A 23,156-nucleotide genomic window follows, 5' to 3' on the forward strand; every position below is an offset into this window, starting at 1 on the left:
CCCAATAATAGAGGCGGAGGTTGGGCAGAGCAATGCCACCGTCGTACCAGCCTTGAAAGAGCTTACATAAGGCAATCCAAGCGGTTCCCCCATCCCACAATAGGAGACGGAGCTCGCCCTCAACCGTTCGAAAATAGGAGTCAGGGATTAAAAAGGGGCAGTTTTGCAAAACATAGAGAAAGCGCGGAAGAGCTAGCATTTTGAAAAGCACCGCCCTGCCCAGAAGGGAGAGCAGGAGGGAGCGCCAGTGGGCGACGTCGCTACAGAGTCTACGCAGGGGGCCCAATAAATTACGGTCATGGAAGGTCTTCGCATCCGGTGTGACATAGATTGAATATGCTACTTACCAGTATGCATCTGTTCTTGGCATGTAGGGCTGCTAACATTCATATCTTAGCATTAGATCGCCGCCTAGTGTTGGGCTCGGATGATTGCACATTGTTGTCCTGGAAGAGTCTTCGAAGTATCCTGAGATAGGTGGCTCCTCCCCTGGACTACAGTGCGCATGGGCATCGGCTCCATCCCCAGATTGTTTTTCGCCATTGTGGCAGAAGATGGAGTGAAAAGTGTAAAGGATGTCCATGCTAATGAATAAATACAATAGTATATCTGCAGCTGCGACAGGCACCGGGGAGGAGGGCGGGCGATATGAATGTTAGCAGCCCTACATGCCAAGAACAGATGCATACTGGTAAGTAGCATATTCAGTTCGAGGCATGTGGGCTGCTAAATTCATATCTTAGCATAGAATACATAGCAGTCCCTCCATCAGCGGCGGTTGCCCGTGCCAGCTGCAGAAACCTGAAAAAGTGTTTTGAGAACAGCCTGTCCTACAGCAGCTTGCTGCTTGGAATGCACATCAACATAGTAGTGTTTTGTAAAGGTGTGTGGTGTAACCCACGTGGCTGCTCTGCAAATATCCTCTAAAGGAATGTTCCCTAGGAAAGCCATGGATGCCCCCAGTTTGCGTGTGGAGTGCGCCCTTGGGGGTATTGTTAAAGTGCGCTTGGCCTTTTGATAACATATCTGGATGCACTTAACAATCCATCTGGCTATCCCTGCTTTGGAAATAGGGTTGCCTTTGTGTTGTGGTGCGAAGGCAACAAAAAGTTGTTTTGTCTTTCTAAAGGGTTGTGTTCTGTCTATGTAGTACATCAACGCCCTCCGTACATCTAAGGTATGGAGCATTCTTTCTGCCACCGTTTGCGGGTTTTGAAAGAATGCTGGCAAGTCAATAGTTTGGTTTAGATGAAACTGTGACACCACCTTCGGAAGGAATTTGGGGTTAGTGCGTAGCACTACCCTATTTGGATGAATCTGAATGAATGGCTCTTGGATTGTGAGCGCTTGCAGCTCACTGACACGCCTCAGAGACGTAATAGCTACCAGGAAAGCCACTTTCCACGTAAGAAACTGGAGTTCACACGAGTGCAGTGGCTCAAATGGCGGTCCCATCAGTCTGGTGAGAACGACATTGAGGTTCCACACCGGAGCTGGCGGTGTTCTTGGGGGAATGACTCGTTTCAGACCTTCAAGGAAGGCTTTAATGGCGGGCACTCTGAAGACAGAGAGGTGCTGCCTGTTTTGAAGATAAGCCGCTATGGCGGATAGATGTATCCGAATGGAAGTGTACGCTAGATTGCACTTGTAAAGATGCAACAGATAGCAAATGATGTTGGGGATAGATGCATCTAGCGGGTTGATGTCATTGGCTGTACAGTAAATGACAAAACGCTTCCATTTCGCAGCATAGCATGCTCGGGTAGTTGGCTTCCTTGCCTCCTTGATGATGTTCATGCATTCTGGAGGTAGGTTAAGGTATCCAAACTCTAGGACTTCAGGAGCCAGATCGCCAGGTTGAGCTGTTGCGGATCTGGATGCTGAATTTCTCCATGGTTCTGCGTCAAAAGACTGGGCGTGAGGCGCAGTCTTTGATGCGGCACCACTGAGAGTTCGAGGAACGTGGTGTACCAAGCCTGGCGCGCCCACGTTGGAGCAACTAGGATGAGAGTCATCGCGTGTTGCCTTAGCTTTCTTGCGACCAGCGGTATCAGAGGGGCTGGCGGAAAAGCGTACGCAAATTTGCCTGACCAGTTCATCCATATCGCATTCCCCTGCGACTGTGGGTGAGGGAACCTGGCGGCAAAGAGTTGGCATTTTGCGTTCTCTGCTGTGGCAAACAGGTCTATCTCCGGATGACCCCACTGCTGGAAGTACGGGTGGAGAACAGATGGGTGTATCTCCCACTCGTGCATTTGATGGCTGTATCTGCTGAGCAGATCCGCCATCTGATTGTCCTTTCCTGGGAGGTGTTCCGCCATGAGGAAAATGTTCCTCTGAATGGCCCACTTCCACATGCTCTGAGCCAGATGAGACAGCTGTGGCGAGTGGGTGCCTCCCTGCTTTTGAATGTAGTACATCGCGGTCATGTTGTCCGTCCGGACTAGCACGACTTTGTTGCACAGATGTACAATGAAGGACTTGAGCGCCATGAAGATTGCCATCAGTTCCAGATAGTTGATGTGCATCTTTTGTTGCTGCGTCGTCCATAGTCCCTGCACTGTGTAAGTGAGCACATGAGCTCCCCATCCCTGGAGAGATGCGTCCGTTGTCAGGACAATCTGCGGCACGGGCTCTTGGAACAGTCGGCCCTTGCAAAGGTTGTGTGGAGTCCACCAATGCAGAGAGTCGTATGCCCGACTGGTAACCAACACTAGGTCTGTCAATTGCCCACGAGCCTGTGTCCACTGATTCGCTAAGCACTCCTGGAGCGGGCGCATATGTAGCCGTGCGTGAGGGACTATGAAGATGCAGGAGGCCATCATGCCTATCAACTGCATGAACACTCTCGCTGGAAGCGAGTGTTGTGGTCTGAACTTTTGGATCAGAGCCTGCATGCTGTCTATCCTGACTTGGTTTGGCTGAGCCATGGCCGTCAGGGTGTTGATCGTTGCACCCAGGAACTGCCGGACATGCGCCGGCTGAAGATGCGATTTTGGGTAGTTCAGGGAGAAACCCAGATCGTGAAGAAGGTGAATTGTAGTCGACATGTCTGCGGCGCACTGTTGCTCTGACTTGGCTTGCACGAGCCAGTCGTCCAGGTAGGGGTAGACATGGATGTTCTGCCTCCTGAGGTGCGCCGCTACTGTCGCCAGACACTTGGTGAACACCCTCGGGGCTGTTGTGACTCCGAAGGGTAGGACTTTGAACTGGTAGTGCCTGCCTTGAATAGTGAACCTGAGGTATTTCCTGTGTGACGGGTGTAGTGGAATGTGGAAATAAGCATCCTTGAGATCTAAGGTTGCTAAGAAGTCTCCCTGGTTTAGCAAGGGAAGAATCTGTTGCAGTGTAAGCATGTGGAAATGTACTGATAGTATGTACAGGTTGAGGGGACGTAGATCTAGAATGGGCCTGAGAGATCCGTCCTTCTTTGGAATAAGGAAGTACAGGGAATATACCCCCGTGCCTTCCTCCCCCACCGGCACGAGCTCGATTGCTCCCTTTTGCAGCATCACCACTACTTCCTGCTGCAATAAGAGCAAGTGCTCTGCGGACATAGGCCGTTGCCTTGGCGGGATGTTGGGTGGAGTGGACTTCAACTCTAGGCAATAACCATACTGGACTAGTTGTCGCACCCACCTGTCTGTGGTGATGTTTCTCCAGACGGGCAGGAACTGCTGCAGTCTCCCCCCGACAGGCGTTAGGTGGTCGGGGGGCAGTGACAGAGAGTCACTGCTTGCTGGGAGTAGAGGTGCGGGAGCTGTTGTTTCCTCTGCCGCGACCTCTGTTGCTGTTATTCCTGTAACCTCCCTTGTTCTGTTTAGTGAACGAGGATTGTGTTCCACCTTTTGCGAACTGGGATTGTTGACCCATTTGTCCTCTGGTGACTCCACGTGCACCTGAGCGACGAAAATTGCTGCCACGAAACTGTTGTGACTGTAGGGCCCCCATAGACTTAGCAGTTTCTGTGTCCTTTATTTTCTCTAGGGTGGTGTCAACATCCGGACCAAACAGACTATCAGGATTGACTGGCTGATTAAGAATTGTTGTCTGAATATCCGGTTTAAACCCTGAGATGCGGAGCCACGCTTGTCGTCTCAGCATAACGCTAGTGTTGATAGCTCTAGCAGCTGTGTCCGCAGCGTCAAGTGCACACTTGATGGCTGCGTTTGAGATTAGCTTCCCTTCCTCAATAAGCAGTTTGGTGCCCTCTTGGAACTGTGGAGGCAGGTGTTGTACAATCTGTTCTAGGGTGTCGTAGTGCGCCCTATCATAACGCGCCAAGAGCGCCTGTGTATTGGCGATGCGCCAAAAGTTTGATGCCTGTGCAGCTACTCTTTTGCCCCCTGCCTCAAGCACTTTGGATTCCTTATCCGGGGGAGGAGCTTCACCCGTAGTCTGGGAGTTGGCACGTTTCCTGGCATTGGCGACCACAAGAGAGTCCAGTGGCAATTGTCCCCGAATGTATGCGGGGTCTGCAGGTGCAGGTCTGTACTTTTTTTCAATGCGAGGGTTGACCACTCTCGCTCTCGTAGGCTCCTTAAATATGTCCCCAGCATGCTTGAGGACTCCTTTAAGCATAGGCAGTGTCTTTACTGTCCTTTCAGAGACTGAAAAAGTGTCGAAAAGGAAGTCTTCCTCAACAGGGTCGGCATGCATGTCCACATCGTGATTGGCTGCCGCCCTTTCGAGTAGTGCATGAAAACCTGCTGAATCCTCAGTCGGGGATGCCCGTGCATTAAAAGGCTGCGGGTCCTGCCCTGCACCTTGGGTGTTCTGGTCACCAGTGTCATCATATGAATCCGGTTGCACATCAGGTTCATTGATTGGGAAATTGTACTGCTCGTCCTCATCATACCCCTCACCCGCAGAGTGTTCTGGGGAGGGAGTAGGGCTCCGTCTCGGAGGAGGCTGGATTGGTTCCGTGAGGCCTGAGGCGTCAAGGGGCACCCTCTTCTTCTTTAGTGGGATAACATAGGGGTCCACTGGCTCCGAAGTGATTTTCCTCTTATAGAGGGTCAGTTTGCCTGTGTCAGCGTCGATGAAATGCTCCTAATCGTCCTCGGATTCGAGTACCTGACGTGGAAGTGGGCCAGTCGGCGAAGAAATCACCTGTTTCGGTGCCGATTTGGTTGAAAATGCTTTTGGCGCCTCCTTCGGCGGCAAAATAAAGAGAAGTTTCCCAGACGGCTTCTCTGTAGTGTCTTTTCGCGGCTGCGTTGATGGTATCGGAGCCGACGGGGCAAAGGCCTTTTCCCTGATTCTTTTCAGTGATTCGGCTATGGGGGACGGCACACTCACAGGTTGTGTCGGCGCTGACGAGGATGGCCTGATTTTCCCCTCGGATCCGACGTCCTTGTGGGCCTTGTGCGTTTTGGGCGCGGATCCTGTCTTTACCGCCTCCGATTCCTGCGTTCGGGGCACAGACTTCTTTCCGTGTGCCTGCGTAGCCTCCTTGGAGCCGACTTTGGCGGGTTTTGACGGCGTCGAAGCCGCTGTCCCGTGCCGACCATCTTTCTTGGAGGACCCCTCCTCTGGCGTCGGTTTCGATTTCGCAGCATCGGAATCGACGGACTTCTTCGACTTCTGCGGACCGGAGGTCGACGGAGTCGATGGGGTAGCGGGCACCGTTGGTTTCACCGGCACGGCAGCCATCTTAGGGACACTCGAGTCCTTAACTTTCGGTTTCGTTTTCGGGTCGGCCATTTTAGGTGTTGTCGATCCCGATGGTTTCGGTTTCGGTTTCGAAACAGTCTGCCCAGCAAGTAAGTCCGCGGCCGGGCCCGAAGGCGGGGCTGTGGCTTGCGGCAACGGGTCTTGGGTAAGGCCGACAGGCGATCCCGTGTCCCGGTCGGTATCCTCGTAACCTTCGGGGCAGAGCTCGTCCGCTGAGCTATCCGCCGCGGCCCCATAAATCTCATCGTCGTCTCCTACCTCGTCGACGTATTCAAGGCCTTGACCCGCGACTCCGTCGTCGTCTCCCGGATCCGCCTCGACCTCCGTCTCGGGTGGGGAGATTTGGAGATGATGACCCTGGTCCTCTTCGTCTTGGTCGCCGAAGATGTTCTCCGGATCCGGGGCCGCTTGTTTAGCTTCCATGCGCATCGCGCGCCGAAGCTTGAGAGTCTTCTTAGACCGGAACTGTGCACACAACTTGCACTTGCCGTCGTCGTGGTCAGGCGAAAGGCATTTGTTACACACGGGGTGTAGATCGATGTGTGGGTACTTGGACCCACAGAGCGGGCAGTACTTAAACGGGCTCCGCTCCATGTCCGAAAAGGCTTGCAGTCGTGTCGCGATGAGAAGGCCTCAAAGTTCCGAGAGCGAAGAAAACTCCGCTTATTCCGGCTCCAAGAGACGGAAGACTCGAGACCGTGCGCAGACAATACCGACGCAAGAAAATCGAGGCCTTTTGGCCGCTAAAAGTTAGTTTTTCTTGGTTCCGACAGTAAGACGTCGAGACCACATCCGAACCCAATGGCGGAAAAAAACAATCTGGGGATGGAGCCGATGCCCATGCGCACTGTAGTCCAGGGGAGGAGCCACCTATCTCAGGATACTTCGAAGACTCTTCCAGGACAACAATGTGCAATCATCCGAGCCCAACACTAGGCGGCGATCTAATGCTAAGATATGAATTTAGCAGCCCACATGCCTCGAACACCGAGGTATTGGAAGCCATCAGTAGCAGTCGCAATGGAGAACCCTCAGGTCAGCCGGGGAGGGGGGCCGTGCAGCTTGTAGAGCGTAGATTTAGTCCAATTGATCGAAAAGCCCGAGTATTTCCCGAAATTGGTGAGGACATGAAACAAACTGTTAATGGAAGACCGAGGGGAAGAGACATAAATGAGGATGTCGTCGGCGTAAAGGGAGATCTTGTCTGTCACATCTTCCTTCCATTGGAGACCCCTGATCGAGACATCAGTCCGGATCCAGTGGGCAAGGGGCTCGAGAGTAAGGGCGAAGAGTAGTGGGGACAGAGGGCAGCCCTGCCTAGAACCCCGGTGGAGGCGAAACCGCCGGGATGTGTGGTCGTTGACCCTGACTTGGGCAAAGAGGTCCGTATATAGGAGTCTCACCCAGCCAATAAATTGGGGTCTAAAACGGTCAGAACCTCGAAGAGGTAAGGCCATTCGATCGAGTCAAACGCCATCGTAGCGTCAAGAGAGAGGATAGCCGCATCCTGCTGGAGAGTGGATTGGCGGCTTATGACATTGTGGACCCTTCGCAGATTCAAAGCTGTGTTGTGGCCCGGAAGGAAGCCGGATTGATCGTCATGTATTAGAAAGGGGAGGACGAGGAGAAGACGGTTGGCCAGCAGTTTGGCCAGGATCTTTGCCTCCGCACTGTTCGGGGAGATCGGTCGATAAGAGCCGCAATCAGTGGGTGGTTTAGTCGGCTTGAGGATTACAGCAATGGAGGCCAGCCGTTGGGCAAACAGGAGTATACTGTCTTCGCGACTTTGTAGAAACATATTACGTAGATGAGGGACAATCTCCCTGGCCATGCCCTTGAGGAATTCAATAGGGACACCATCCGGGCCCATAGCTTTCCCAGAGTTGACGGCGAAAAGCGCTGTAGTCCGCTCGTCCACCGGGATGTCAGCGTCTAGGGTCTCCCGATCAGTGTCCGAGGTGACAGGGAGGCGCATTTCCTCCAGGAGTTGCCTAGATTCTTCAGGCGTATAGCAGGAACCAGCGGTGTATACGCGCTCCAGATGGTCGGCAAAGGCCTCCGCAATGTCTTGCGGGTCCACAACTGTGGAGCCATCCGGCCTAAGGATGGAGGGAACCCATCGGGATCCTTGGTCTCGCCGCTCCAACCATGCAAGCATTTTTCCCGTAGCGTCTCCGAATTCATACACACGGTGGCGTGTGTGGAGTAAACGGGCCTGCGCTTTCTCCTGGGTCAGCGCTTTGTACACCAGTTGCGGAGTACGGAGGTGGTGGGCAGTGTCATCGGTGGGGGCGGCGTTGTGTACCGTTTCGAGGTGGATAAGGTCTGTTTCTGCCTGGAGGATCCGTTCTCTATGGGCCCATAAATAGCCCGTTTTTAGTGCCAGTGCCTCACCCTTTACGACCGCTAGATAAGCCTACCAGAGCGTTACCGTCGAAGCAACCGAGCCGACGTTTTCAGTGAAGTAATATTCGGTGCGCTCAAGGAGGCAGTCTTTAATATCAGGGATTTGCATGAGCCAAGGGCTAATGACAATAGGGCCGCGCGTGTATGGACAATGATAGGTCAAGTCTACGCTGAGGGGTGAGTGATCAGAAATGCCCCGCGGAAGACCCGTTGGGCGAATGAAACAGCCGAGGTCAGCAGTGGGGCGGAATAAATATTCAATGCGGGACATGCTTTTATGCGCGTTTGAATAGTGTGTGAAATAGGATGTGGTCGGATAATGGCGGCGCCAGATGTCTTCCAGCTCTATGGCGTGTGCAAAGTCGGAGAGGCCGGAGCGCGACCGGTGAGAGGTGCGCTTGGGACCAAGATCTAAATTATCGCACATCGTGCTGTTAAAAGTCTCCGCCGATCAGAAGTGTACCTACAGGGAGGCTCAGCATGTGAGCGTCCAGCTCCTTAAGGGAGTCTTGGATTAATGCCGGTGGAATGTACACAGAGAGTATGTTCAGGGGGCGGCCCTCCCAGGAGGCCTCAACAATCGCAAAGCGACCCATGGGGTCAGCCCATGTCTTGGAGGGAATGAGTGCGAGGTTCTTTTTGACCAGGATACTGGTGCCGCGGGACCCAGAGGTGAAACCGGCGTGTACCAATAGTGTATAGCCGCTTCCTTGAAGAGCGCGACAATAGTTTCCCACAAGGTGTGCTTCCTGTAACAGGACGATGTCAGGGGAGCGACGCCGGAGAAATTGGAGGACCACACTCCGCTTAATTTTGTGTCCCAGGCCATTTACATTCCAAGACAGGATCTTGAGGGTTCTAGAGAAAGGACGTGACATAATAATAAATCAAGTGGAGTATGTGGAAGGAGAAGTGGAAATAAGGCCGGCCAAGGCGTCAGGACAGAAGACCAAAACAACAAATTGGGGTAGGAAGCCTATCAAGCTCTAGGGGACCAGGCAATCTCTTGGGTGAACAGCTCGGCAGTCTGGGGCCCACAATGGGCCGAGAGCTATAAGCAATGTGACAAGTAAAGACTCCGCGTGAAGGCGAAAAAATAGACAAAAGGAACAATGCAATGACAACAAAATAAAGCCACATTTCCCCACCCCCCGTTCCAACCCCCCTCCCTACTTCCCTGCCCGCGGACCTCAAACTATCCACACCCCAACTATGCAGAGTGCCTGTCGCCCTCCCAACCACGGTAGGGGTACCCGGTGAGCCGGTGCCGCCCCTCCGCCTGTCACTAGCAGTGGAGTGACCAACATGCATATGAACACAAAGTTTAAAACAGTTCCCAGTGCTATATCCTCATGGTAGAAAGAGTACCTGGTAAGCAGTCAATGTGGCCCCGGCCGGGACCGAGGGGTGCACCGTCCAAAATCAGGAACCAACAAGTCGTGGAGATCTGCTATACAGAGCTGCCCTCACAAAACAAACTCCCAGGAAGAGGAGCAGGCCCGCAGATCAATAGCTAAGCCCGGTGAATGAAGAACTGCTAACGGCAAAGGGTCTTCAATCATCGATGGAGTTGAGGACTGTAAAGAGTTCCTGACTTTCCGGCAGTTCATCTTCTCGCGTGTGTTCGTCCTGGTCGTTGCGAGCGTCGTGGTTTTCTCGGAGATCTCTCCACTCGGCGCCAGCCCTCAAGCCAGTCCCACACCTCATCCGGTGATAGCAAGAACCAAACCTTGCCTTCATGTTCCACACTCAATTTCGCTGGGAAGAGCATTTAACATTTGATGTGCTTATCGCGTAAGGCCTTCTTGACCTCCAGGAAGCTGCGTCTCCTGGCCTGTACCTTCATGGTGAAATCTGGGAACAGCGTAATGCAGGCATTGTCCAGGAGGAGAGGTGGTCCCACCCGGGCAGCCTGGAGGATGGCGTCGCGGTCCCGGAAGTTGAAGACCCTCGCGATGATAGGTCGGGGGGGAGCTCTAGACTTGGGCTTACCTCCTGGGACCCTGTGCGCCCGCTCAATTGAAAAGTAGCCTGAGAGTTGTTTCGGCTGGAGATGGGTCGTAATCAATTTTTCCACAAAGAGGTCCGCCGCCGGCTCCTCCATGCGCTCCGGAACGCCCAAAATGCGAATGTTGTTGCGTCGTGCCCACCCCTCATAGTCGCCCAGGAGGTCGCTCATTTGTTTTTATTGCTGCTGGAGCTGCGTCACCTGTCGCTGGCGCGTGGAGGTGTCATCAATGAGAGCTGCTGTATTAACTTCAACGTGCTTTACTGTGGAGTCCATTTTCCTCAGGTCTGCCCGCAACAGTGTCACCTCTATATTGACTGAGTCTATCCGTGTCTCTAGGGAGGATCTCACTCCAGCTATCGCCTGCATGATGTCCTCTAAGGTAGGGGGTCTTCGCCCTCGACGAGGGGGATGCAGAGTTCGGGGTATCAGGGGAGGTCACTGTTTTATTTTCTCCTTTAGTGCCCCAGGAGTTCTTATTAGGCTGTCTCTGGCTGGAGGACCGGTTTCCTTTGTTCGACGCCATGAGGAACAATGCTGTGAGGGTGGAGGCGTGCCAGGCTCAATGGGAAGCAAAATGTGGCAGTAGAAGCGGTCTACGTCGTTGGAGCGGGCAGTATAGATTCGTCAGGTCCAACCAAACCCAGCCGGCAGAGCAGCGCCCAAGGAGCAGCAAGTAGTGGAGGGCACTGCGTGCGTCGGCGAATCGTGGGAATCAGGAGCAGCACAGAGGCGCAAGGATCGTATGTGAGGCCTAGGTGAGCGCCATGACTTACTGCGACTCAACCATAGCCCAGGATCACCACATGTTAGCTGAAGGGCGGACCCGATGTCAGCAAGGGCAGCGGCGGACCATCGAGGTGAGCAGGAGGATTAGGCCGCGTCCAGGGCTCCTGGTGGAATAGGATCGACAGGGACCACTCTGCGGGCGACACTGTGTACCTGAATCACGCAGGCGCTAGAATAGCGCTAAAGCAGCCCACCTCTGCAGTGTCGTCCCGGTGCCCAGCGCAGGTCCGGTGATAGGTCGGGTCCAAAGGCAGTGACGTTCAGGCTCACGCTTCTGGTGGAAGTACGCCGCAGCAGGGCGGAGCGGCAAAGGTCCGGGGGCCCGCTGGCCAGGGACAGAGAATGGAGGCAGCTCAATGTTGTCCCCGCTGTCAGTCCCTCCGGGCACGCTGTAGGAGAGCCTTGGCTGAGGTGGGGAGCGGGCAAGAGAAGTCATTGAGTGTCGGCCGTCACGGGCCCAGAAGCTGGGGAATTGCGTGGTAGGGCAACACCGGCAGAAGCTGCAGTGTAGGCGAGATCCGACCCTGGACGGGACGTGGGCGCCGCAGCAGCGCCGGAGTGCCCCACAGGTATCGCGCCGTCCCAGCAGCCAGCACACCCCCAAAGAAGAACTGGGCCCTCTGAATGTGACGGTCTGGCCCTCACAGCAGACGGGGGTGGACCGCAACGGCGGAAGCCGGGGCGGCCCGAGATCCGCCAGCAGGAGGGAAGGTCAGCGTGTCTCAGCCGCGGCTCACAGTCAGACGAGCCTCACAGGTCCGCAGCGGCAGAGTAGCAGTGAAAGAAGGGGCGCGAGTGGGGATAGTTTATATATGCACGTACCACAGCCCCAGAAGCCGGGGTGTCGCGTGGGCGGCACTCCCACAGTGAAGCGCCTGGATATAGTTCCCCCAGGGCAGCACAGCTTTAGTACAATGCCGGCGAAGCAGTCTGGTCAGCCAGGGAGGTCACCCGCTGGGCTCCGGTACGGCGTAGGAGGGTCCGCCACGCAATCTCGGTCCCGGACAAAGCAGAGGCAGCGGGGACATTCTGTATCGGAGTCGGAGCTCAGCTGTAATGCCATCTTGTAGGCTTGCAGGACCTCCGCCCCCCAGGACGAACCACCCCCGCACAGCAGCAGAATCTGGGGTCGCTTCAGCACCAAGGCAGGTACTGGGGTCTTCTAGACGGTACCCTCGATGTTTTAGGGGGAACACAGGTCACGAGACGGATAGTTTGTGGCGGATAAGCAGGCGGGGCTCGGGAGTCGCTTTAGTGTGCGACCATTCCCGCCGGCTGCTGGCCACGCCCCCACCCAGGACCAGTTTCACCCTAGTTGTGTGCTCATCATCCAGGTACAGTGTGGTCCCAGCGACAGTGTGCATGAAACTTATGTTTGGCCATACAGGTCGCACTTAGGGCCTCAACTGCAACAACAAGACGATGGATGGATTGTTTGAATTGCTGAGTGATTACCAGTGGCTGCTAAGATTAATTCAAGCACTCCATCCATCACCATGTTGTTGCAGTTGAGGCCTTAAGTGCGACAGGCATGCCCAAACGTGGGTTTCGTGCACACTGTGCTGCTGTAATCAAGCTATACCTGCATGAAGATCCCAAAATAGGGCGAAACCTTTCCTAGTAGGCTTGTATTCCGGTTCATGGAGGACCTGGCTTGGCAGTTCAGCCGGGACTGTTCCCATTTGAGCAGAGTCAGGCCTGGGGTCCAAACTGCAGTGGCATGGTGGGTGAAAAGCTATGGATAAGGATGCGGCCTGAGCATTTGCCAGTGGCTGATATTAATTCAAGCATTCCAGCCATCACCTTGTTTTTTGTTTTACTTTTACAGGGCACGAACAGAAGAGCACCCCAATGCCACTGTGTGTAGAGGATTGCGTCCACCTTTGCCAGAGCACACGAAAGACAGAACCTCTTTCCCTGTGCAAGCCTAAGTGTCCTTTGTGCAGTACATGAATACGAGCGTGTCCTTTTTCCAGTTCAAGTAAGTGATCCCATCAAACTGTGCACTCAACACGTGCCTAAGGCCGATACCTATGCCATTATTTATAATAACAGACATTGCATCTTGCAATGGCATCCCTGTGCCTCTCAGTGCAGGCTAGGATCACTGTAGTGGGAAACAGATGCTGTGTCCGCGTCGTACGCATAAAGTGCTTCTAACGCAACCAAATTATAACAAGATAGAGCAATTGTTCTAGACAACTATTCAAAAGCCATCTTAAGTAGATAATACCGTATAGACAGCAAGACACTTACTTGCAAGGAGCAAACAGGAGAGAGCAATGACATACAGCTGCTTGATTGCCACATCGTAGTGATCCATGAAAAGGTCCAGCAAGTAGACGGCGAGGTGCCGTGCAGTGGGGCAGAGGTGGTAGCGGTTGCAGAGTATAGCCAAGAGGTCAGCAAAGTATCGCCGCATGCCAATCTGTGGTGAATGTGCATGGTAGGTGGGAAGCTTCAGCTCCTGAAAATAAAAACACAAAAAGTTCATGAAGATGAGGCTCAACAAATTGACATATCTGCTGACCTCCACCTACATATTGCATACGATCAGACCCAAGTATATTAAAAACAAGCATTGGCATAACGGTTGATCCAAGGATATTGTGCTGCTTAACTAAATACTTATAAGGTCCCAAAAGCGAGACCTGTTGGCTTGCTACCAATAATCAGTGACCCATCAGTATATGTTAAACAGTTCCACAATACTCTTTAAGTAACCACCAAACAGCTACCTAAACTGCAACCTAAAGCACCAAATTAAAGGAATATAATTAAATTAAGGATACAGAGTGAAGTCTGACCCTTCTGCAGAGGATGCAAAGTTCTAATATTGGTGTTATGAGGATTGAGCGCACTGTCTCCTTCCGATACCTACAGAATCCTTGCTTACTCTGGTTGACCTGTGGTGGGTGATTTACTTCCCATGGAGGTGGACAACATGGCGAAAGGGATGAGAACATTTCTAGATGAACAGCATAGGCCCGAATTTGCCCTCCCACCAGATCAGCGGCTTGTTTGTGCTCAAACACGGTGACTCTGCAAAAACACAGCCCCTCCGAGTGATGTAACAGAGCCATAGAGATGGGAGAAAAGAGCAGTACAATCACACGCTGAATCTTCAAGCATAAGTGCCATAGAGTTGTGTGTCCTTTTTTTTCAAACGAAACAGGGCATCTACTAAAAACTTTCAAACACAAGTCCCCCTTACAAAGTGTTTAATTATCTAAATGTAGAAGCCATTATAGACAAATAACAGACACACAATAATTTATTTCTAAATGTATTTTAATGTTAAAATATATTTTAGGTTTAATATTTGCAATGGCATTTTCCAACTGCAATATGCTTCAGAGAACGAATTAAAATTATACAGCAGAAAGTAAATAATTTTTTCAGAACTTTTAGATAAATAAGGGAATTAGAGATAAAAGAAATAATCTGACTATAGGAGTTCTCCTTCAGCATTTTCTCATCCAATGTGGCAGCAATGCTAAAGTAAGGATGTCAGCAAGTTTTAAGGAACATACGTTTGTGTTTTCCCTCTTTCTATAGACGGGCTTGTTGTTGAACCGAAAGCTTGGAGGTGTAAGTCTTCTTTTCGTTTCAAATCACGCTGCTGTCATGGCCAGAAATAGCTCTAGTGCGCAGTGATGGTGCCTTCTAGAAATCAGATGATGCAGTGGAGTCTAGTCCTGTCTCTTCAAGCAGAAGAAAATAATTTGAAGAGGTCTGCAGTTAATTTAAATAAATAAATAAAAATGTTTGGGCGCTGAGTGCACAACAAAAGAAAGGCACGGGGCGCCATGTTAAAGATAAAGAGCGGTGTGGCGTGTTCGAAAAAAAGAAAACGTTTTATGTATATACACAATGCTCCCTCGGGTAGCATGTTGCTTCTTCTCAGTGTTGGAAGCAGGGAAACATAAGGCGTGCCCAGCTGATATAAAAAAAAAAAAAAACAGTTGGGAGGAGTGGGGGGATTGCGGACGAGAGAACACACAGCGTTTCCCTTGCGGGTGCGAGCACGGGCACCATCTGTTTGAAAGTTAATTACAAACAGATTTCACCAGAGCTCACTCCCGCAAGGTAATCCCAAACTTGCACACGTTGCCATTGAAAGCAATGCAATGTGTGCACGTTTTTGGCCTAAAGAGCGAATCGATTTCAAGAGGTTTCCTCCTATGCAGTGCATACGCGCTGAGTAGGCGAGACCTAAAAACCTTAAAGGACACGGCACAGAGGTAATGCTAAGACGTAATCAGCTGGACATCAGGGAACAAAGAATTCAGAAATTAGAAAGAGAAAAAAAAAAAACTATAAAATATATATACACATTTATAAATCAGAACCATTTGCAAGTTAAAAGGACTCGAAAGGACAGAGATAAAATAATGAAACCGGGAGAAAAAACCTCAGCAGGGTTTCTGTTCTTTTTTTTTTGTTTATTTTGAAGTGAAATGGGAATGTTGTCTTAGTGAAAATGACTCACTCCCAAGTTTAGTCCTCAAGATAAATATGGCAACATTAGGAAGCTCTGAAGAGTAATCTTTAATGGTAAGGTATCTAGGCAGTATAACTCCATCAGTCACTCTTTTACATTTCACTCAAATTTTAGACCATTTTTCAAACAGTCCCCTAGAGCATTGGTTCTGACTTCTGTGGACCCCCACTGAATCCTTACTGGAATGCGGTGACCCCCACTGAGTGATTATTGGAATTCAGGCACCTTGGCCTAAGCAATTTTAATGAGTAACTACAAAACAATACACAAAAATACTCAAATAAGAATTCATCAAACAAATACACAAATAATTATTTTATATAATTCACAAACAAATATTAGGAAAAACTCGATCAATTTATTTTAATCGTCCAGTTGGAGATTTTCAAAACTAAACTGAGATCACCCATCATTCATACTATATTTTGTTTGATGAACTTGCACTGTTCCCAGACAACAACCAGAGGACAACCACTTTATTTTTAGCATCCTATTTCAAATTCCTTCACATTTACAGAATGTTTTTTTGCATATTTATATACACCTTATTCATCTGTTAATATTATTTCATTTGTTAAGAAGTCGACGATTAGGTGTCGTAGACCCACCAAGGGTCCCCAAACCACAAGCTAGGGACTGCTGCCTCAGAGCAGAAGGTTTACAGGTGTCTAACATTCACAACGCCACCATATCTGATGTATGCAGCTATGCCCTCAGTGTTGTCATTAGCACAGTTGTGGGTAAGGAGGTTCTCTTGGGATACAGCTGTTCAGTAAAAGAATGATCACTCCTATAGAAAACAAGAAGCAGAAAGTAACAGTGGCAGACAGTGGAATAATGGACTGAACCAGCACAGTTGAGTACAGACATGGCCAATGGAGGAAACAGGCAGGACTGGGAACTCAAAGCTGCCCTGGCAATTCAGTCAGGCGAGCTCCCGGGGGGATGGTGAAGGGGGGAGGGAGCAGGAGGCAGTGCAAGTGTGAAGCACTGCTGCTTTTGTTACTGGGGGCAGATATTGCAGTACTACTGCAAAACGAACCTGCACAATTGCAAAACCGGCCCTCCCCCTTCCAGCCTTCCAGGGAAACGCCTGATATCTGGAACTGCCAGTCTTGCCCTAGGAGGAAATGCCAACAGGTGCAGAAAATACAAGTGCAAGCCTAAGTAAGTGGAGGGAGGCAAAGAGAAAGTCGATGTATTACCAATAGGGCTCCCTGTTTATAACCTTTCCGGTTGTATTTATCCAAATTTATTTTTTGACGATCTTATTGATATTTATCCATATTTATTTTGTTTTTTGAGAATAAATGGAGTCGTAAAATGGAATATTTCCACATTTATTTAACTGATAAACATGCACTCATACCTTGCTACTTTCAGCGTTTTAGCAATTAAGCAGCCAAATATAGTGAAACATTACACCTACATGTAAATATCAGCATTATAATATTCATATATGTTAACATATGCCTGTAGTCAGGGAAATCTGAACCTGTTTTTTAACTTCCCATGCTGTCTATCTGCTCAGCTGTTGGCTTGGAATTCATGACGGACAGCATGGAGAGTCACTAACAGGAAGCACAATTTCCATATTTTTCCACTTTTAAAAGTAAATACAGACTGGAAACACATTGTTTTCTGTCTGTATTTAGCTTTAAAAATCTGTAAAAACGGAAAACTGTGAGCCCTAATTACCAACAGCGAGGTAGCAGGGTCTACTAAAAGTGACTCATTGAAAAAGTGTATGGTGGCCATCTTCCCAAGTACACATTCTGTTGGGAAATCATGGCAGCTCAGAAACCGAGTGGACATCAGCATTCTTTAATAATGAAATTTGGAGGGATGTGGGTTCACCACCTCCAACAAAACTTACTAAGGTGCCCAATGCTGCTGCAAAGAGCACGGTGGGAAGGTAAGGGAGGCTTCTTCTTGGTTGTTATAACTGGAAGAAAGCTCCAGTGGCAAGAGCATACATTTTGGGTGGGTGTGCGGAGATCCCGGTCCAGGGACTTAATTGTTTGGAGAGAAGGTTGCTCAAGGGCAGGGAGAAAAGGGGAACTCTTTAAAACGGAGGCATTGGAGAGGGTGGTGGGTCTAGCGAGAGAATTTGAAACAGAATACATAGCAGATTGGCCAGTTTAATTTTAGGCTTTTTCTTTTGTTCCAGATTAGAGTACTAATGTACTTGCTCCCCCAAAACCTCATAACAATAACAGAAAATCTCCATCGAAGCCTTGGTTTGATGAGGAATGGAGAATACACAAGCAACTTTGTTGGAGACTTGAAAGGAAATGGAGGGCTAATTATAGGTTAGAGGACAAGATGATTTATAAAATTACAAATCAGACATACAAAAACATATTGCTCAAAGCTAAAAACGAGTTATTTTATCAACAAAATTAAATCTGCCATTACAATCCCTAAATACTTATTTGCCACTGTGGTTAAACTCATCAAGCTCCCAGAAGTCAAAAACTTTATGGCTGACCAACCTTTTAGTAATACGCTAGCCATAAAAAAAAAAAAAAATAAATAAATAAATAAATAAATAAAAAAAAGCATTTGCAATGCAATAGGTCTCGCATTAGGAAAGTTTGAGCTATTGGTCTTGTAAATGACAATTTTTTTATTTATGTGTTAGTTTTGAAAATAGCTAAATTAATAGCTTTGTCATTTACAATGCCAATAGTTATAACTTTCGCGAATGTGACACCTATAACCTGGGGTGGCGCCGAGTGATGGCTGGGGTGGCGCCGAGTGATGGCTGGGGTGGCGCCGAGTGATGGCTGGGGTGGCGCCGAGTGATGGCTGGGGTGGCGCTGAGTGATGGCTGGGGTGGCGCTGAGTGCTGTGGTGCTGCGGAGTGATGCTGGGGTGGCGCGGAGTGATGGCTGGGGTGGCGCTGAGTGCTGTGGTGCTGCGGAGTGATGCTGGGGTGGCGCGGAGTGATGCTGGGGTGGCGCGGAGTGATGCTGGGGTGGCGCGGAGTGATGCTGGGGTGGCGCGGAGTGATGCTGGGGTGGCGCGGAGTGATGCTGGGGTGGCGCGGAGTGGTGCTGGGGTGGCGCAGAGTGGTGCTGGGGTGGCGCAGAGTGATGCTGGGGTGGCGCGGAGTGGTGCTGGGGTGGCGCAGAGTGGTGCTGGGGTGGCGCAGAGTGATGCTGGGGTGGCGCAGAGTGATGCTGGGGTGGCGCAGAGTGATGCTGGGGTGGCGCAGAGTGGTGCTGGGGTGGCGCAGAGTGGTGCTGGGGTGGCGCAGAGTGGTGCTGGGGTGGCGCAGAGTGATGCTGGGGTGGCGCAGAGTGATGCTGGGGTGGCGCAGAGTGATGCTGGGGTGGCGCAGAGTGATGCTGGGGTGGCGCAGAGTGATGCAGGGGTGGCGCAGAGTGATGCTGGGGTGGCGCAGAGTGATGCTGGGGTGGCGCAGAGTGATGCTGGGGTGGCGCAGAGTGATGCTGGGGTGGCGCAGAGTGATGCTGGGGTGGCGCAGAGTGATGCTGGGGTGGCGCAGAGTGATGCTGGGGTGGCGCAGAGTGATGCTGGGGTGGCGCAGAGTGATGCTGGGGTGGCGCAGAGTGATGCTGGGGTGGCGCAGAGTGATGCTGGGGTGGCGCAGAGTGATGCTGGGGTGGCGCAGAGTGATGCTGGGGTGGCGCAGAGTGATGCTGGGGTGGCGCAGAGTGATGCTGGGGTGGCGCAGAGTGATGCTGGGGTGGCGCAGAGTGATGCTGGGGTGGCGCAGAGTGATGCTGGGGTGGCGCAGAGTGATGCTGGGGTGGCGCAGAGTGATGCTGGGGTGGCGCAGAGTGATGCTGGGGTGGCGCAGAGTGATGCTGGGGTGGCGCTGAGTGATGCTGTGGTGGTGCTGAGTGCTGTGGTAGTGCTGGGGTGGCGCGGAGTGATGCTGGGGTGGCGCGGAGTGATGCTGGGGTGGTGCTGAGTGATGCTGGGGTGGCGCGGAGTGATGCTGGGGTGGCGCGGAATGATGCTGGGGTGGCGCGGAATGATGCTGGGGTGGCGCGGAGTGATGCTGGGGTGGCGCGGAGTGATGCTGGGGTGGCGCGGAGTGATGCTGGGGTGGCGCGGAGTGATGCTGGGGTGGCGCGGAGTGATGCTGGGGTGGCGCGGAGTGATGCTGGGGTGGCGCGGAGTGATGCTGGGGTGGCGCGGAGTGATGCTGGGGTGGCGCGGAGTGATGCTGGGGTGGCGCGGAGTGATGCTGGGGTGGCGCGGAGTGATGCTGGGGTGGCGCGGAGTGATGCTGGGGTGGCGCGGAGTGATGCTGGGGTGGCGCGGAGTGATGCTGGGGTGGCGCGGAGTGATGCTGGGGTGGCGCGGAGTGATGCTGGGGTGGCGCTGTGGTGGTGCTGAGTGATGCTGTGGTGGTGCTGAGTGATGCTGTGGTGGTGCTGAGTGATGCTGTGGTGGTGCTGAGTGATGCTGTGGTGGTGCTGAGTAATGCTGCTGAGTGATAATGTGGTGGTGCTGAGTGATAATGTGGTGGTGCTGAGTGGTGCTGTGGTGGCGCAATACCGAAGCTATTATTATTGTCTGACATGAAACTTTAGTAAATATCACCTGCCCTAAGACCAGACAATTAATCTCAGGGAAAGAAGTAGATTAGAACTTATTTCACTAGCTCTGCAAGCATTACCAGGGCCTTCAGGAAATGTCCAGCAAGCTTTATTTTGCACATGTTCCTAAATAAATGAATACTTTTATCATTTACAAGCGAACCGGTTTCAATAAATGACGACCCGGTAAACAGTAAAGTTTATTATATGCTTGGTGGTTAATATGCATGGTAGTAGTTTATTTTATAGTGCAGTTTTATGACTATTCTTCTTCAGTGTTGTAACTGCGTGTCAAGCAAGTTGCATACATGTATGGTCAGATAGCTCTTTGAAGACAAAGTGGTGGCTTGTTCAAGGAACTAGCAGTAGCATAAGCAATAACAAAAATTTAAAAAGCACAAAGCAGGAACGAGAGTTTGAGCTATTGGCTTTGTAAATGCTGTTTATGTGTTTTGAAATCTGCAAGCGGTGCGTAAACACGCACTTTGTACTTATAGTTGTTCCTTATGAGAAGTAAGGCTGGCAGTAAAAGAGTATAGGTACAAAGTGCATGTTTACACACCTCTTGTAGATTTTTAAAGAACATAAATGAAAGCCAATATCATTTACAATGTCGTTAGTTCAAACTCTCGCAAATAAAAGACCTATTTAATTGCAAATGCTTGTTAACGACGGGTCTTCGGCACCGGCAGGACTGGCTCCAGTTAAAGCTCTGCTTTCATGTCATAACTCTAAAAGATTCCTCTTTTACCACCAATGTTGAATCCTTTATACCAGTTAAAACGTCCGCTTTTTTCCCTACCTTTTCTATTATTTCCGAATATCGAGCTCACTAATTAAAAATCTATTCATGTTTGGAAGTGGCTACTATTTTCAAGTGCAAAACTCTTAAAGTAAAAATAAAATCCCAGGCTAATTCAACATTGAAAGTCGCTCTGATGAGTGGATCTGTAGCGAGAAAGTGAGATGGGAGTCCTTTGTGAAAGGGACAGTGTCTTATGTACCAGCAATAGCGGAGTTTGTCCATCACTCATTTTCTTCACACAAAACCAGGCCAAACCTGTGTGATCATAAATCAAGGGGCAGTTCTACTATTTCCATTTTAGCAGCATCAACGTTCGAATAGCGAAGGATTATGAATTAGTGGAATTCTTTTTTTTTTTTTTTTTTTAACATGAATACTTACTTATATGTTATTGATGTGAATACCTGTATATGTGTCACCATCACCGACTGAACAAAGCACTGTAGTTTTGTAATTCAGAAACCATTCTACTGTAAAGTATTTATCAAAAAAAGAACTTCGGCCTTAGTGAGACCTAGGCAAATGATTCTCCAGTCAGGTGGTGGCATGGGGTGAGGTGTGGGCGGGCACCGTCTGCCGTATTTAGAGATTCCCTGTCTTCTTATTGGGGATCTTTGTGCTTCGAAGGAAGTCACAGTGGCTCTGAAGGTTATTCCGAGCTGGTGCTTTGGTTAAAGAGTACACTCTGAAAACTTTTTGTTCAGAGTAAACAAAAAAAACAAAGTGGGACTGTTTTATCTGAAAATTAGCTGAAAAAAAGTAAGTGGCCCAAAACCACTAGGAGCTTTTCCGTACGTGTCGGGGCCAACAAACATTTTCCCTGTCTCTTTCTGCATGACCTGCATGGCAGCAACACTGAAGATGGTGGATAGATAACTGTGCAGCAGTCGCAAGTGGGTGCAGCAGCTGCGAGCGGGTGCAGCATACTGCTCCCGGCTGAGGAGGATCTGTGGGCTGTTAACTGCGCTCTCTACATGTTATGTGAGCGTCTATGCTCCTTCATGACCCATAGTTCGGCGTGTGACAGCGAGCGCTTGCTAAAATATTAAGTGTGGCGCCTGTGTTAATCTGAAAGCGGGGTGCTCAATGGGTGGGCCGGAGAAGAGGGGCTGCAAGCCAGGAGACCATTGTTGACATGTGTTGATTGAATTTGGCGGCTGCACATAAAAGCAATGCGCAGCCACCGAATTGCAGTGTACCTTGCATTTCAAACAAGCATTTGCAATGCAATCAGACAATTGGATGCATTTACGCGAGACTTATTGTACTGCAAATGATTAGCATCGCAACAACGGGAGGGAGAGCGGGGGGGTGGAGAAGGCACGGACAACGGGGTGGGAGGGCGGACAGGGGAATTTTGATGGCACGGACAACGGGAGGGTGGGGGAGAAGGCACGGACAACGGGAGGGTGGGCGGGGTGGTAGAAGGCACGGACAACGGGAGGGCGGCTGAGGGTCGAAGGCACGGACAACGGGAGGGGGGAGAAGGCACAGACAACAGGAAGGAGGGTGAAGGAAAGAAGGCACCAAAGCACGTCGTGGGGCCAACTAACATTTTCCCTGACCCTTTCTGCCATGACCTGCTTGGCAGCAACACTAAAGATGGTGGATAGATAACTGTGCAGCAGTCGCAAGTGGGTGCAGCAGCTGCGAGCGGCTGTAGCATACTGCTCCCGGCTGAGGAGGATCTGTGGGCTTTTAACTGCGCTCTCTACATGTTATGGGAGCGTCTATGCTCCTTCATGACGCATAGTTCAGCGTGTGGCAGCGAGCGCTTGCTAAAATATTAAGTGTGGCGCCTGTGTTAATCTGAAAGCGGGGTGCTCAATGGGTGGGCCGGAGAAGAGGGGCTGTAAGCCAGGAGACCATTGATGACGTGTTGATTGAATTTGGCGGCAGCACATAAAAGCAATGCGCAGCCACCGAATTGCAGTGTACCTTGCATTTCAAACAAGCATTTCCAATGCAATCAGACAATTGGTTGCATTTACGAGAGACTTATTGTACTGCAAATGATTGGCATCGCAACAACGGGAGGGAGAGCGGGGGGTGGGGGTGGAGAAGGCACGGACAACGGGGTGAGAGGGCGGGCGGGGGGATTTTGAAGGCAGGAACAACGGGAGGGTGGGGATGTGGTGGGGGAGAAGGCACGGACAACGGGAGGGCGGGCGGGGTGGTAGAAGGCACGGACAACGGGAGAGCGGGCTGAGGGTCGAAGGCACGGACAACGGGAGGGAGGGGGGGGAGAAGGCACAGACAACAGGAAGGATGGTGAAGGAAAGAAGGCACCAAAGCACGTCGTGCGTGCAGTAGGAGAACCTCATTAACAACAAGAATATACATCAACCATGTATAGCTAGAGTGTAGTTAAAGGAAAGAGTCACGTGGACT

The 23,156-nt window shown here is 50.9% G+C and overlaps 1 protein-coding gene across 2 annotated transcripts in view; it reads right to left on the minus strand.

Annotated features, from left to right (window-relative positions):
• LOC144769594 (cyclin-J-like protein) overlaps positions 1-23,156 on the minus strand; it is a 155,989-nt gene that overhangs the window by 77,524 nt on the left and 55,309 nt on the right. For both annotated transcript variants that reach the window (XM_078653752.1, XM_078653751.1), the window contains exon 3: positions 13,136-13,346. In XM_078653752.1, coding sequence (XP_078509878.1) covers positions 13,136-13,346 — 211 coding nt within the window. The remainder of the gene's footprint in view (positions 1-13,135; positions 13,347-23,156) is intronic.

This window comes from Lissotriton helveticus, chromosome 7 (genome assembly GCF_964261635.1).
Source record: "Lissotriton helveticus chromosome 7, aLisHel1.1, whole genome shotgun sequence".
Classification (NCBI taxonomy): Eukaryota; Metazoa; Chordata; class Amphibia; order Caudata; family Salamandridae; genus Lissotriton; species Lissotriton helveticus.